General features: G+C 43.8%; 1 protein-coding gene across 6 annotated transcripts in view; it reads left to right on the forward strand.

The window, feature by feature from the left end:
- Positions 1 to 17341, forward strand: part of PABPC1L (poly(A) binding protein cytoplasmic 1 like) — a 63782-nt gene that overhangs the window by 24056 nt on the left and 22385 nt on the right. For all 6 annotated transcript variants that reach the window (XM_056548507.1, XM_056548501.1, XM_056548504.1 and 3 more), the window contains exons 6-8: positions 4800 to 4939; positions 14306 to 14400; positions 16550 to 16687. In XM_056548507.1, coding sequence (XP_056404482.1) covers positions 4800 to 4939; positions 14306 to 14400; positions 16550 to 16687 — 373 coding nt within the window. The remainder of the gene's footprint in view (positions 1 to 4799; positions 4940 to 14305; positions 14401 to 16549; positions 16688 to 17341) is intronic.

The following is a 17341-nucleotide window of genomic DNA, read 5'->3' on the forward strand; positions in this document are numbered from 1 at the left end:
AAGGATGATAGAGGAAAGGTTTGGACAATTCTCTGTAGATCTCTTTGCTTCCAGAAAACAACAGGAAGAATCACAGGTTCTACTCTCTAAACCCACTGGATTAGGCTGCTTTCACACTATGAATTTCTCCGTTTAGAAACTTCCGTCACTACAGTTGCGAAACCCGGCCGTTACAAAACCCCTGACGGCCGTGACTAAATTGCATTGCAGCCTATGGGGTTTTGTAACTGCCCGTATATGCCCATAATTCATTATGGGCGTTATACAGTGACGGGACATCGTGGCGGAAAAATGACTGCATGCAGTCATTTTTCCCCCACGATGTCCCGTCACTGTATAGCGCCTGTAATGAATTATGGGCATATACGGGTGCAAACGGGCAGTTACAAAACCCCATAGGCTGCAATGCAATTTAGCCACGGGGGTTTTGTAACGGCCGGGTTTCGCAGCTGTAGTGACGGAACTTCCTAAACGGAAAAATTCATAGTGTGAAAGCAGCCTTATCCGACAGCAGTAGAAGCCTTGTCTCAGAACTGGGGAAGAGAAAAAGGGTACGCTTTCCCACCTCTTCGCCTTATCACTCGCGTCTTGAAAAAAATAAGACAGGACAGAGCCTTAGTACTATTGATAGCGCCCTACTGGCCTCGAAGGCCCTGGTTTACCTTACTAAGGACAATGTCAGTCTCACAATCGTGGGTTCGTGCAGACAGGGAGGATCTACTGTACCTGGGACCAGTTCATCATCCTCAGTCCGCTCACCTTCATCTAACAGCCTGGATGCTGAGAGGTTAATTCTAAAAGCTAGAGTCTTATCTGACCAAGTAATAAACACCTTACTTGCAAGTAAGAAAGAATTAACATCCACCATATACCTAAGAACACGGAGAGCCTTCTTAAGAGTAGTGGGACCTGCAGTCAATCCATTGGGAGACCCTAATATTCCTCAAATCCTTCATTTTCTCCAGTTCGGCCTGGATAAGAAGCGAAGTCCTAGTACCCTTAAAGTCCAAATTTCAGCACTTAGTTCCTTTTTTAACTGCAAGTTAGCAGATAATATCTTAGTTAAACGTTTTATTTCTGGGGCTACAAGATTAAATCCTCTATCGTGACCTCCCGTTCCCCCTTGGGACTTGAATCTGGTGTTAGAAGCCTTGTCAGGACCATTTGAACCTCTGGATTCTATCTCCATCAAGTTGCTCGCCCTCAAGATGTGCTTCCTCCTGGCAATAACAACGGCTTGGAGGGTAGGAGAATTACAAGCGCTCTCTGCCTTTCCTCCTTATACCAAGATACTAGACGATCGAGTAGTAATGAGAACTTCACCATCTTTTCTGCCGAAAGTGGTTTCAGAGTTTCATAAATCTCAGGAGATTATTCTTCCCTCTTTTTGTGATGAGCCGGGACATGAAGGTGAAGTCGAGTTCCATAACCTTGATGTCAGAAGATGCCTCCTGAATAATCTGGACTCTACTAAGGACGTTCGTTCTACAGAAAATATTTTAGTCCAGTTTTCTGTCCCTAACAAAGGCTTCCAAACCTTCTATTAGTAGATGGATCAGGGCATCAATTCCTTTAGCCTACACTACAAAGAATCAGGATCCACCTTCCTTTTTTTCAGCTCAGTCTACCAGAGCGGTGGCTTCTTCCTGGGCCGAGAAGGCTGAAGCCTCTTTGGACCAGATCTGTAGGGCAGCTACATGGTCCCAAAACATGCTTTTTAAAAAAAAAAAAAAAATCTAATAGGTTGCAGATAAATCTTGTTTCTGATCTTTCCTTTGGGCGTAAAGTCCTTCAGGTGGTAGTCCCACCCTGATTGGTTACTATTCTAAGTCTCCAGGGGTGCTGTCATGAGTGATTAGGTAAAGTTATTGGGTAATCTGTTTTTCATTAGCTCATGACAACACCCCTCATTTATCCTGCCCTAAAAAAAATAAAAATAAATGAAAGTTTAATGTATCTAGAGAATGAACATTTTCTATGATTATTGGCTCCTTTGGAGTGCTTCACTTTGAACTGAGGTGTGGAGAGGCGGGTCCCTTTTTTATGTTCCCTGGTTTCCTGTCCTGCGGTGGGAGGTCTGCTCCAGGGGTGCTGTCATGAGCTAATGAAAAACAGATTAACCGGTAAGTTATCTCTTCCACCGGAGTACCCCTTTAACCCCTTAGGGACCCAGCCATTTTACACCTTAGGACCCGGCCATTTTTTTTAACATCTGACCACTGTCACTTTAAACATTAATAACTCTGGGATGCTTTTAGTTATCATTCTGATTCTGAGATTGTTTTTTCGTGACATATTCTACTTTATTTTGGTGGTAAATTTTCGGCGTTAATTGCATCCTTTTTTGGTGAAAAATCCCAAAATTTCATGAAAATTTGGCATTTTTCTAACTTTGAAACTCTCTACTTGTAAGGAAAATGGATATTCCCAATAAATGTTATTTTATTTATTCACAAATACAATATGTCCACTTTATGTTGGCATCATAAAATTGACATATTTTTGCTTTTTGAAAAAAATTAGAGGGCTTCAAAGTAGAGCAGCAATTTTCAAAAATGTCATGAAAATTGCTAAATCTGAAGGGACAGATGTTACAGAACTACAACTCCCAGCATGCCTTGGCAGTCTAGGCATGCTGAGTTGTAGTTTGGCAACATCTGGAGGGTTACCGTTTGGGCACCACTGGCTGTCTGGGCATGCTGGGAGTTGCAGTTGTCCCACTGTCCTGCTCTGCCATTGGTCAGAATCAATTCTGACTAATGGCAGGGTATAGGAGGAGATCGCAGCATTGCGACTTCACTCCTACCCTGCAAGATGATCAGGGCTGTCACTGACAGCTCAGATCATCACAATTTTCCGGGTGATCGGGTCACCAGAGACACGATCAGCCCGGTATAGGAGAAAATCGCATGTCTGAATTGACATGCGATTTTCTGCAATCGCCGACATGGGGGGGTCCTGGGACCCCCCCTCGGCATTTGCAGGCATGCCGTTCCGATCTCCGCCCGGTGAGCGGCAGAGACCGGAAAACGCCATGACGTACTCATACATCATGGGTCCTTAAAGCCCAGGGTGCGGAGACGTACGCATACGTCATGGGTCCTTAAGGGGTTAATAGAGATGGTCTCTTTAAAATTGTGGTGTTGCTCTCTGGGGCATTACATCAAGAAGGAAACAAACGGTCTGTGTTAAGTAGAAGTTTAAAAATGCTGCTTTTTTTTGTTTTGTTTTTACATTGGGTTATCAAAAGGACTTGTGGGGGAACACAATCCCAAGACTCTATCAAATGTGGGGTTCACACATTCTCTGTGGTAGCACTGGAGATACACAATCTCTGTACTCGAGTATATAGGATAGGGGATACATTTTTAAATTTTAAAGTACTCCTTTTAACAGTGTCTTGTATGATATAGGAATTCTAAATAAACATATCCACAGACCAATATTCTCCAGGGCAGGACAAAATAGTCTGTTTGGCTTCTTGCAGTGTACTTCAAGACCCACTGTATGGAATAGCATAGACTGTGCAGTTCCATAGAATGGTATACATGCTGTGCAGGATGCTGTTGTGTTTTTAAACTTGGCAGTCTTTGCATGATAAATACTACTCTGAGACAGTGTGAATACATCCTTATTAAAGTCCCCTAGTTGGCTAAACCTGCTAATTTTTATCAGGGCTGGATATCTACTGTGTATGGAGTTTTCCAGCTGTTCCCTGACAGCTGATGGATCCCTCTTGGAGAGAGATCTGGTAGATCTGTTTTACCTCTCATCTTTCCATTCAGGACACATGAATGCTTGGCTAGCTGGAGGGGCACAACTTTTTATTGGGACAAATCTCTCAAAGCTTATGGCCAGACAAGGAAGGTAAAAAGGCAACATAAATCATGGTTAAAAGCATGGGTAAATATAAACAAGGGTACTTATGTAAACTGAGAAGAGAGGAAAAACTTCTGAATCGCACCCGAAATACTAGTCCCTAAAATCCCTTGGTTACTTCGTAAAGGAGTACTCCGGGGAACTAAACCCAAAGCCCATCCTTTCCCTCTCCTCAACCTATTTTGTTAGCTATATAAAGCAGTTTCCACTCTTTGGTTGTCACTAACATGAATGAAGTGAGGGAATGACATCATCCAGCCATCTACTCTTTCCAAATCCCTCTGTGAAAGCAGCCCCCACCCTCCTTAGAAACAGACCACATGGTTTCTGGCCAGCACTGATGAGTCATGCTCTCATTAGTGCTGAGAACTGGAAGATGTGTGCAGCCTTAGACAATCAGACGCTGAACCTCTCTCTACTGCTCAGAGCAGGAGGTTGTTGGCTTGTAGAGCAGAGCTGCAATGATAGCTTGGAGATTTAGGCAAGAGGAGAGAAGGATGGCAAAGAATATCAAGCAGCCAGAGAAGACAACAAAGGCAGTGTGTGTGTATATAATATAATTTCCCTGGAGTATTCCTTTAAGACTTATAAAGTTCGGAATGGATGTGATGTGAACACTTTCGGGTCTATGGAGGAATCGGGAGACAAAGTCTTTGGCCAGATTAATATTCATCTGCCAGTTATCACATGTATGGGTACCTTTAGTCTAACAAATGGCCTGTTACTAAGTGGTGAAAATTTGTTTTCCGGCAGGTCACCTTGTGTGGGGTAAGTTTCTGCAGCATATGGATGAGAAATGTTGCCCACATACCCGGTACTGCATTAACCTGTACAAATCTGCAGCTATTTCACTCCTTGTGGACTTGTCAGTTCATCTCTACTTGGCCTGATACTTACTTACACTTCTTTTTGATCCTTAGATTTGTTGGCCATTTTAAATCGCGGAGGGAGAGAGAAATGGAATATGGGGCAAAGGTCATGGAATTCACTAATGTATACATAAAGAATTTTGGTGAAGATATGGATGACGTAAGGTTAAAGGAAATCTTTTCTGCTTTTGGTATGTAACACATTAAAAATCGTGAATATAAAATGGGTGACCATGTTGCAGTTTGTCTCCTGTTTAAAGGGATATTTATGTCTTATAGTGTTATGGCATGTTGCAGGGATGTGCAATAACCTTATTCTCTAGTGGGTCATGCCTGTGGGGACACAGAATACAAAATGTACCACGGTTAGACCAGACCTCTGAAGACGCTCGGCTGAGCGAAACATGTCAGGGGGGGGCTAGGTTTGTTAAAGGAAAACGGTCAGCCAGTTCACCAACACTAAACCCAATACACTGGGTTATAGTGTGGGTAAACCGGAGTCAATACATGGGTCACTTACTTTTTAGGTTTTCTTGCCACCGAGTTGTCTGCTAAAGTTCCGTAATTTTGGCCTTCATTTGCACTCCGAAGGCGGGTCCCACGCCGGCAGACTTGCTTTGGGTTCCAGAGGAAGGGGCCTTAGGCCGTACCCCCGCCCCCACCACCCCTTGTTTGCATATTCATTTCCCCCCTGAGTGCAGCGCTCTGTCTGCAGAGCTCCTGCGCTGAAGATTTTACGTCCTGATGACGTGAGAGCTGTGCGTTGGGAGAGCACTCTGCACAGTATAACTGTGCATGTGCCTGTCCCTCGCTACACTCGGGAGTAGCGAGATTTCAGAAAGAGGTACTTCCGGGTGTAGCGAGGGACTGGCGCATGAGCACTGTGTACAGTTATAAGCACCATTGATGTATAACACTATTCAGCCCTGTGGTACACATTAATTTATACTCTGACGATATAGGTATTTTAAAGAGTTTTTGTGCTAGCCTTCCTAATGAATATCTAAAAAAAAAAAATAGTTTTAGGTAGGGTAAACAAGAGGGTAGAGCGATCCCATTTCACTGGGATCTTGTGTAATTTGCCTGTGGGGACCCTCTTTACACATTGATACACTTATCTACCTACTGTTCAGAGAACTGCAAGACAACCCCATTTAAGTGACTGGACAGGATCGTGGCTATACTGGAAAAATCTGTGAAGGTACTAGCAGTAAAACCACTACTGGTCAGGAAACGCAAGCCATATGCCAACATTTACTAAGCTGGGAAAAACCTTTTGGACCAATGAAGAGTCAAGGAATACTCTGGGGGATTGGTTTGTCTTTTTAACATGCATTCAGTAATTTCTGAACCATATAGTACTACATTGGTCTAACAGATCAGCACTTTTTTTTTACAATCCACATATAATAGCTCAGTCATGGCAGTCACGGAGGCCTAGTATAGGCCTTGGGTTGCCAGTAGAATGAATTGACCCCTATACCACCGATGACGCATTTAAACAGTTAAATAGCTTGCAATGGAGATTGCTCTCTGACTGCTCTGCTGAGTATGGAGCCCTAAGCCTGCTTTTTACACCCTTAATGCCATCATGGTGGGTTAAGGGGTTAATATAGTACCTGTCACCAAATAAAACTTTTAATTTAAATTTCCTTGTGTAATTAGCAGAGACTTCCCATTCACTTGCTTAAAATTATCAACATAAATGTTTAAAATGTAATATAAGAAGCAGCCACTAGGTGGCTCTGTTCTGTTTCCTGCCACAATTAATACAGTGAGTTTGGTCTCCTCCCGGCCTGGCAGGAGTGAAGTGCTTCTCTGCACTGAGCTTGATTGACAGATTCACAGAAAGTGAAGGCTCCACAGATTCTCACAGAAAGCTGCACAGACTGAAGGCTGCAGGAAAGCCTCACTGATAGCAACACAGACTGAAACATGCACAGAGCCTGAGGTCTTTTATTCATCACAGCTCTGCAACCATGTGAGGGCGGAAGTGGTCCCCCAGCAGGCTTCAGTGATGGAGGAATCTTCCATTACCTTGTACCACTTGGTAATATTTCTTTATTATGTACGGTACTTTACTAACTTAGGTTGCTTTTTTTGAATTGCACTTTTTATGTGTTAGCCCTATGATTGCAGGTTATTTAGTAGCATTTGTTTTTCACATGTATACCTTTTTGCACAGTCTCTATTTTTAATGTGAGCCTGTTTTTCTTTGGCCTCTTGCCAGAGGGTGTTTTTTTGTGTATCCACTTACTGCACTTTTACTGTGCTCTGCTTGACCATATTTTACTATTATTTATAGTTTTCAGTCTGTTCTATTATGGAGTAGTCTCTTTTGGATCTGTCATACTATGTTTCCGTTTTTTATGCGCTATTTTAAATGTAATGCATTTTTGTCGCAAAGTTTGATTGATCTCCATATGCATTGTTTATCTTGGTATTGCTTATACTCCTGCTTAGGATCAAGTTACTTACCTGGGTTGTTTTTTGTTACTACTGTGGAGCCGGACAGAAAGACCTAGAAAGTTCTAAAGGGCAGGTGTTCTGCTTTTTCAGTCTGCAAAGTAGCCTGGAGAAGCAGAGATCGGACAACAGAGGCAGGTAGGAACTCTCCAGCCGTGATGTCAACTGATTGGGACCCAGCGATCACCCTGTGGTGCTCCCGATGAACCCAACCAGCAAAACATCCAAAAAGGAAAAAAAAGCATGTCAGCACTCGCCATGTGGAATGAAGAAAATTCTGACGAGATATCCATGTATACAACAGATTCGGACACATTCGATGTCTTGTCCATATACAAGTAAAGTTCACCCAGGTGCAGGGAGGGAAGGAGACTACCATCCTTTTTGGATGTTTTGTGGAATTGCTGGTTCTGCTAATGTCTGGCACCCCATGGAAGGATTCTACTCACCATGTGTATTATTGCTGTGCTGTATCAAGGCTGCCATATACGTGTGTAGTGCCCATCACTTTGCACTTGTTCGAACCCAACCAGCACCAGTATGTTTCTGGAATGAGGTCCCTCATAAGCTTGGTGCTCACCGCTGCAGGCTATTAGCTGTGGCCCCTGACTATTGATATTAGCTGGAGCAGGATCTTGGCAGAATCCTGCTCCAAGGCTGGTCCTCCCAGGACGTACCCGGGTTTCATGTGTCTTGGCATGCTCTCTACCATGCATGCAATCACATTGCTGTTGGATAACTTTGTGCCACTTCTTGTGGCCATCCATCTTCCATTTGATCAAGGTCTTTATCTGGTAGTCCTCCATCCTCGCCTCGATTGATCTGGCTGTATGGCATGGAGCATTGTCCTGCTGGAAAGAACAAATCGTAGAGTTGGGGAACTTTGTCAGAGCAGATGAAAGCAGGTGTTCTTCCAGGATAACCTTGTACTTGGCTAGGTTCATGCTTCCTTCACAAAGACAAAAATCTGCTTAATTCCAGCCTTGCTGAGCCTTTTGCCAGATTATCACTGAACCTCCAGGTGAGACATTTCCATGTGAGACACTGGCTTGAACACTACCCCATCTAACCATTAGTTCAGCAAGTGTGGGGAAAGCCGAAAATTTGATTTGTTGGAAAAATTACCTTATTCCATTCCTCTATTATCCACTCCATATGGTCTTTCTTTGTTTCAACTGGTCCTTGAGGTTTTCTTCACCCCAGTTGCTGTTTGCCATGTTTTTGTAAGTCATTTGATGTGTTCCCATGCTTACTGTATCCTTCTGTCACTAAATCCAGAATTAAACCCTACATTGTATTTAGTATTGTAGCATTGTATTTACCTGGTATTTTAGGCATGATCCCCTTTTTCTTTGCCTGTAATATAAAATAAATAATTTTAAATTGGTGGCCATATGTGGGGTCACGTCAAGGTGGTTGCAAGCTCTGGTCCTGGTGTTTGTGGCAGGAACCTGTCTGTATATGAAAACCTTCCACTGTATATGACATGGGCATAGTTTCTGTGCCTGGCCATCTAGTGGACATTACCCTACGCTCACTGGCGGGAAGGGGGTTATTCCCTATTATCTAGTTGATTGTGCGTGGGGGAGGGTCTGACTGCTTGAGTCTTTTTGATCTAGAACAGTGGTCCTGTGTCCCCCAAGTGAATGTAACAGCATTGGCATTCTCAAACTCTGCTCCATCTATTCTTTGTGGGGCTGAACATAGCAATGTTTAAAAAGTACATATAGAGAGTGGTTGGAGCGGTGGCCAAATGTGCACGCTGATGTTGATGGATTAGGTACCATCTACGACGATCTACGTTCTCTCTCCCTATTAAATGAAAGTGATGACCAAGAGATTAGAAGAGTTGGAAAAATATATATTTTTTGTTTCCTGTTGAGTTCACCTAGAGCATATTAAAATATCTCGGCTGGGGGTGTGTTTTACATTACAGATGTATTATTTTTAAGGTTAAAATTGTTGAGTTTCCAGAGGGTTTATCCATAATGGATGATGTGATCTGGAATTGTAAAGGGTACTCCCTTTTATTTATCCTGTATGCCTGGACTGCCACCACTAAAATGATCAACTTTTTAACTTATAATGTCTCGCCTTGGTTAGTGATGGGCTGAGCGGCAGTGTGATTTAACAGGCCCAGGCACCAGAAAGAAGGCCTATCATTGGACGAGGGGGGACATTGCTGCAGTCGGCGAGTAAATAAGGGCAGTGTGACATGTTAGGCTCCAAAACCAGGAAGAAGACCGGGCCCGGAGGACAGGAGACCAGTCTCGGCAGCACTGGCGGAGTGCCGGAAGGTGAGTTAAAGTTTATTACTTTAATAGCAGAAGCTCGGGCATATGGAATAAAAAAAAAAAAAAATTGGGAGTACCCCTTTAAGACGAAGAAACCTGTTATGCCCCCCCCCTCACTTGATTTGATGAGATAAGAGCATATAGAGCATATATATATACGGTATATATATATATATATATATATATATATAATTTTTATTATTTTTTTCTAAGGCTACCCAGCTTGCTGGAACTTTTGGGAACTGGTGGGGGGGGGGGGGGGGGGGTTGTTTGGTAAATTATGATTATAAAAAACACATTTTGTTGTATTTATTAATGAATCTCTGAGTGTATAAAAATGTCATGTTTTGATTTCAAAAGGTTAAAGTGTACCCATCAGATCCAACAAAAATTTTTTTTTTTATATATCACTCAGTACCTAATCCTGACCATGTACATCTAATTTTTGTGTCTAGCACCTTTTATTTTTTTATTACACTTTTAATTTAGCTCACTAGTCTGAATTCCTCTCAAAGGGAGGGGGCGTGGCCTCACTGTGCAGGTCTCCGCCCCCTCCCTCAGTATGCTGTCTGCTCACATCTCCCTTAGCATTAGCAAAATTACAACTCCCAGCTTGTCCTCACTGACAGTAGCGGGACACAAGCTGACAGTGGGAGGATTTTTCCTCCAGCTCTGAGCCCTGCACTCACAGCTGTCAATCAAGGAAGTGTGTCCATGACATGTGATGATGCATGGACACAGCAGGACTAGTATGTGTCGAAGTAGGCAGGGGGGGCAGTTGTTTGACTGGCTTTTTCAGTATAAAAATACTGAACATTTTCTAATGAAAGCGATTACAAAACCTACTGGCTATATATGCTTTACAACATATCAAAAGTTTTTGTATCTGACCGTGCCCATTTAAAGCATTACTTTCATGAAAAACAACTCTTCACATGTGGCTCAGAAATGTCATAAGTTGATCACACCGTGTCTCACTTCTGAGGCCCACTGGGATTGGGATCAGCTCAGGAAGCCGGCGGCTTCCCCAACCAGTCGGGAAATTCAACCTTTTCCCTGAATAGAAGTTAGAGCTCAATGCCACCCGCTTTCCCATGTTCTTAATGACATTAACACCTTAAATATGAAAATAAAAAATTTCCCCCAAAAAACTATTCTTGTTTAAAGTAATATATATATATATATATATATATATATATATATATATATATATATTAATCTATATCTATCAAAGCTGGCTCTGATCTGACTGCCTGAGGGAAATACAGCAGGGGATAAGTAGCTGATTGCTAGAACAGGACCCTGACACTCCCCATGTCATCTGCAGGTAGATGCACTCTATTCATTTCTATGGGAGCGCAGATGATGCCTGAGTGCTGTACTGAGTTGCTGAAGTTGAGTTGTTCTTTTCTGTCTGACCACAGTGCTCTCTGCTGACACCTATGCTTGTCTCAGGAACTGTCCAGAGAAGGAGCAAATCCCCATAGCAAACTTTGCTATGGACAGTCCCTGAGGCAAGCAGAGGTGTCAGCAGAGAGCACTGTTGTCAGACAGAAATCAACAACTCAACTTCAGCAGCTGATAACTACTGGAAGGATTAAGATTTTTTTTAATATAAATATTTTACAAATCTGTTTAACTTTCTGGAACCAGTTGATATAAATATAAAGTTTTTCTTGGAATATCCCTTTAATGGTGCATGTGCCATATGCAGCACGTGCTCCTCAGTGAGAGCCAGGGCCCCTTCCATAGATTGTGGGGGTCCCATTGTTCGGACTCTCCGAGATCAGCTACTTATCCCCTATAGCATTGGTCTTCAACTTGCGGACCTCCAGATGTTGCAAAACTACAACTCCCAGCATGCCCGGACAGCCGTTGGCTGTCCGGGCATGCTGGGAGTTGTAGTTTTGCAACATCTGGAGGTCCGCAGGTTGAAGACCACTGCCCTATAGTGTCCAGCTCTTTCAGATGTCATTTTTAACTGGAAAGCAAAAGCTTGGAATCTGTAAGCATTGCTGGGTTCTTTGAATCCTGTTCTGCTGCATGATATTAAGTACAACATATTGTCAACAGGGGGTGGGATGACAATGTAACACAATGCCATACATTTGTCTTAAAGGGGTACTCCGGTGGAAAACAATTTATTTTAAATCAACTGGTGCCAGAAAGTTAAACAGATTTGTAAATTACTTCTATTAAAAAAAAAAATCTTAATCCTTCCAGTACTTATCAGCTGCTGTATGCTATAGGGGAAGGTCTTTTCTTTTTGAATTTCTTTTCTGTCTGTCCACAGTGCTCTCTGCTGACACCTCTATCAAACTGCTTCTGGACAGTTCCTGACATGGACAGAGGTGTCAGCAGAGAGCACTGTGGACAGACAGAAAATAAGTTAAAAAAAGAAAAGAGCTTCCTCTGTAGTAAACAGCAGCTAAGTACTGGAAGGATTAAGATTTTTTTCAATAGGAGTAATTTACAAATCTGTTTAACTTTCGGGCACCAGTTGATTTAAAGTAAATTGTTTTCCACCGGAGTACCCCTTTAATGCAGTGTATAAATCTCAACCAGCACCAAGGTATTATTAATAGCAGTTCGATGGCATTTCATCCGTCATGCTTGACAGAAGGCATAAAGCTCTCTCCTCCAGCGTCCTTTTTTGTGAATACATATGGGGGAGATTTATCAAAATCTGTGCAAAGAAAAAATTGTCCAGTTGCCCATAACAACCAATCAGATTGCTTCTTTCATTTTCAACAAGGCCTCTGCAAAATGAAAGTGATCTGGTTGCTATGGGCAACTTTTCCTCTGGACAGGTTTTGATAAATCTCCCAACCAGGGCGTCCCCAGCTGTTGCAAAACTACAACTCCCAGCATGCCCAGACAGCCTTCGTCTGTGGACTTAGATGACACGGTCATGAAGAAAAAGAAATTTTGATCGGTCAGGGCCTGAGGGGGAGATTTATCAAAACCTGTGCAGAGGAAAAGTTGCCCATAGCAACCAATCAGATCGCTTCTTTCTCTTTTAACAAGGCCTCTGCAAAAATGAAAGAAGTGATCTGATTGGTTGCTATGGGCAACTGGGCAACTTTTCCTCTGCACAGGTTTTGATAAATCTCCCCCTGAGTGTTTAGATTAGGGATCGACCGATATTGATTTTTTTAGAGCCGTACATTTTAGTTCCCCCCTCCCCACCGGGGGCGCTTTAAATCAATGAACTGCAGTGGCTTTTGCCGGGCCAGAGACCGCCGCTGCCCCCCACTTCTCTCCCCCCGCCTCTCCTGGGGTCCTGAGTCCAACCACCGCCGCTGCCCTATTGCCTCTCCCATCCCCGATTTTATAATTACCTGTTCCCGGGGTCCGTGCTACCTCTGGCTCCGGCGGCATCCTGAGCTGTCACTGTGCGCCGGGCCACTGACGGCGACGTCACGTTGAGGACATCACTCGTCATTGCGCAGCGCACAGCAACAGCGCAGGACGCCGCAGGAGCCAGGAGTAGCGCAGACCCCGGGAACAGGTAATTATAAAATCGGGGATGGGGTTGGACTCAGGACCCCAGGACAGGCAGGGGGAGAGAAGCAGGTGGCGGTCTCTGGCCAGAGGATAGGCCGGGGGAGGCAATTTGGCAGCGGCGGTGGTTGGACTCAGGACCCCAGGACAGGCAGTGGGAGAGAAGCAGGCGGCGGTCTCTGGCCCCGCAAAAGCCGCTGCAGTTCATTGATTTAAAGCGCTCGCATTATCGGCAAGGTAATTGCTGATAACTTAGAAAATCGTGAATATCGGCCAATCCCTAGTTTAGATCCCAACTGATCATAACTGAACATTTGAACAGCAACCAATTAAAAACTTTTGACAAGTTTGTGGGGTTTTTAGTAACCGGTAGAGATGAGCGAACTTACAGTAAATTCGATTCGTCACGAACTTCTCGGTTCGGCAGTTGATGACTTGTCAAGCATAAATTCGTTCAGCTTTCAGGTGCTCCGGTGGGCTGGAAAAGGTGGATACAGTCCTAGGAGACTCTTTCCTAGGACTGTATCCACCTTTTCCAGCCCACCGGAGCACCTGAAGGCTGAACTAATTTACGCAGGATAAGTCATCAACTGCCGAGCCGAGAAGTTCGTGACGAATCGAATTTACTGTAAGTTCGCTCATCTCTAGTAACCGGTTTACATCTTTTTGTCATCCCTTTTTTATTTTTTTTTTACCACAATGTCATGGGAGACAATGGGGGAGACTTAGCAAAACCTGTGCAAAGAAAAAGTTGTCCAGTTGCCCATAGCAACCAATCAGATCGCTTCTTTCATTTTACAGATGCCTTGTTAAAAATGAAAGAAGCGATCTGATTGGTTGCTATGGGCAACTGGACAACTTTTCCTCTGAACAGGTTTTGATAAATCTCCCCCAATGCCCTTCATTTACTGAGTGTGTTGAGTTGTTACTATTGTGTAATGTTGTTTCCGACATGAGGATTCGGGAACATTTTTTGATCAGCTTTTTCTAGGTGGAAATTTCCAACCAATTATTCACAGGATTTTCTGTGAATTCAATAGTAAATAGGTCGGGTTGTAAAACCATGCCCCTTTTGGTCCAGTAACTCCCCCTTTGCAACAGACGGCGCCTGGTTTACGGCTTTTTACAATGCAATGGGGGGGTTAGTCGGATTTTCCTGGTGCACACGGAGACGTGTCTCAGACACAATGCGCCAAAATAACTTGATAAACCCAACAAACTAGTGGGTTTTAGCTTAGTAAATTGAGGGCCAATGTCTCTATATAAATAAAAAAAAGTAGTTTTCTTCTTTAGGAAACACTTTAAGTGTAAAAGTAATGATGGATAATGGCGGACGCTCACGTGGATTTGGCTTTGTTAATTTTGGGAATCATGAAGAGGCGCAGAAGGTAAGTGCTCCTGTCCGGTATTACATCTGCATCAGCTTAGTGAATTGTTGAATTGAGAGCTAATTTCTTCCAAAAACAGCACCTCCCCTGTCCTCAGGTTGTATTTGGTATTAGAACTTGGCTCCATTCACTTTAGTGAAGAACTCAGCTCTGTTTTTCTAACACTGGACAACCATTGTAAAGCATTAGTGTGATTTGAAAAAAAAAATTGGACATATTGTCCAGACATTATCAGGTTTCAGTCCTGAGACCGACTGTGATCAGAAGTTACCGTATTTTTCGTCATATAAGACGCTCCGGCATATAAGACGCACCTAATTTTATAGGATAAAAATCTAGAAAATAAAGATTCTGAACCAAATACAATGTAAAGTATAGGACAGTGATCTTCAACCTGCGGACCTTCAGATGTTGCAAAATTACAACTCCCAGCATGCCCGGACAGCCGTTGTCTGTCCGGGCATGCTGGGAGTTGTAGTTTTGCAACATCTGGAGGTCCGCAGGTTGAAGACCACTGTCCGCCGCGTCCCCGTGGTGTCGCCGTCGCTCCGGAACGTCTCTGCTGCCCGGTATCCTCGCTCTCCGTCGCCGCCATGACGTCGCTACGTACGCTGCTCCTATTGGATGATGGGACTGCGTGCGCGACGACGGAGAGCGCCGGCCATGCAGGGCACGGCACGGTGCAGACACAGAGGAGGCAGGTAAGGTCCCGCCCGGTGTCCTGTAAGCTGTTCGGGATGCTGCGATTTCACCGCGGCGGTCCCGAACAGCCCGACTGAACAGCCGGGTTAGTGTCACTTTCCCTTCAGACGCAGCGGTCAGCTTTGATCGCCGCGTCTGAAGGGTTAATACAGGGCATCACCGCGATCGGTGATGTCCTGTATTAGCCGCGGGTCCCGGCTGTTGATGGCCGCAGGGACCGCCGCGATAGGTGTGTATTCGCCTTATAAGACGCACCAACTTTTTCCCCCCCAGTTTTGGGGAAGAAAAAGTGCGTCTTATACGGCGGAAAAATACGCTATAAGCCGGTGAGGTACGCGGCAGCACTCTTCACTCCCTGGCTGGCTGACCGATCCAACTCTTTTATTGTATAGACCTGTGTTTACCAGTTACCAGTGTGCTTCCAGCTGTTGCAAAAATACAACTCCCAGCATACCCACACAGCTGGCTGTCCAGGCATGCTGGGAGTTGTAGTCTTGCAACAGCTGAAGGCTCTCTGGTTGGATGCACTGCTGTAAAAGAGCTGGATTCGATTGACAGCCAGGGAGTGAAGTGCGCCACTAGGAAGTCCCAGCTTAGCCGATCAGTGCTGAGCGGATCACCGCGGCAGCCCCCGACTACCTCAGCGGGCACATCAGTTAGAACGAGCTATCGAGGCAAATTCATATATTTTTTTTTTTGCTTTTGCCCAACCTGTTTCATTGTAAAAAGTATTCGCTCAACAATTCCTTTTATAGTTGTCTTTGCAAAAAAATATGCCATGTAAAAGCTTTTTTTTTAACGCTCAACACTTAATATTACTTCCTTTCCACTAATACTTTTGGTTCCCTGAGTTAAACCATATTTTAACCAATTTCAGGCATTATTATTATTATTTTTTTTTTTTACACCACAGAAACTTCAGCTTAAAGGGGTACTCTGCCCCTAGACATGTTATCCCCTATCCAATGGCTAGTGGATAACATATCTAGGGGTGAAGTTCCCGTTTAAACCAATATCTGCAGATGAGGCAGCTTGCTGCAGAACCTTCCCCGCTACCAGGACTGGTGCAAGGATTTTTGCCATCCCTAGGCAAAAACTACTTCTACCGCCCCCTTGACTCCTCCCATTGACACGCCCCACCTTACTACTTGGGTGACACACTGTAACAAACCCCCTTCTCATGTAATCACCTTACTACTCGGGTGATAGTTTAGCGGCTGTCAGGACCTGGAGAAATAACTCTTGCGGAGGGCAGAACGGCACCCCCATCAAGAGGGCGCTCTAGGCAGCTGCCTATTTTGCCTATAGATGGAGCCGGCCCTGTCCACTGCGCTGTCTGCAATAGAAGAGGGAAGGTTAACCTCCATCCTGAGTATTACAGAAGATCGAAACCAACATTGATTTTTGTTATCAATTAATCTGAAAAAAAAAACGTATTTTGCCTCAGGCAGTTGCAGAAATGAACGGCAAGGAGATAAATGGACGCATGGTTTACGTTGGGAGAGCTCAGAAGAGGATAGAGCGCCAGAGCGAACTGAAACGCAGGTTTGAACAGATCAAACAGGAGCGAATCAGTAGATATCAGGTACTGAACGTCATTGGGTGTATTCGCTAGTGCAGAATGTTTGTGTAGTTTTAGAGGATCATGTGCTCAGATACTAAAAGAAACATTGTTTTTATTTAAAGGGGTATTCCAGGGAAAAACTTTTTTTTATATATCAACTGGTTCCAGAAAGTTAAACAGATTTGTAAATTACTTCTATTAAAAAAATCTTAATCCTTTCAGTACTTATGAGCTTCTGAAGTTGAGGTTGTTCTTTTCTGTCTAAGTGCTCTCTGATGACACGTGTCTAGGGAAACGCCCAGTTTAGAAGCAAATCCCCATAGCAAACCTCTTCTAAACTGGGCGGTTCCCGAGACACGTGTCATCAGAGAGGACTTAGACAGAAAAGAACAACCATAACTTCAGAAGCTCATAAGTACTGAAAGGATTAAGATTTTTTAATAGAAGTAATTTACAAATCTGTTTAACTTTCTGGAGCCAGTTGATATATAAAAAAAAAACGTATTTTTCCTGGATAACCCCCTTTAATCTGGGGGCCCAATATTTACCTGACAGGGCTGGCTTACATCATGATATAGCCCTATGTTACTCGCATATATTAGTATTCAATGTATGCTGCCATCACGGCACTGATAGCTGTCAGGCCAAGGAGACACATTTAACTATTCATAAATC

Source organism: Hyla sarda, chromosome 12 (genome assembly GCF_029499605.1).
Source record: "Hyla sarda isolate aHylSar1 chromosome 12, aHylSar1.hap1, whole genome shotgun sequence".
NCBI lineage: Eukaryota > Metazoa > Chordata > Amphibia > Anura > Hylidae > Hyla > Hyla sarda.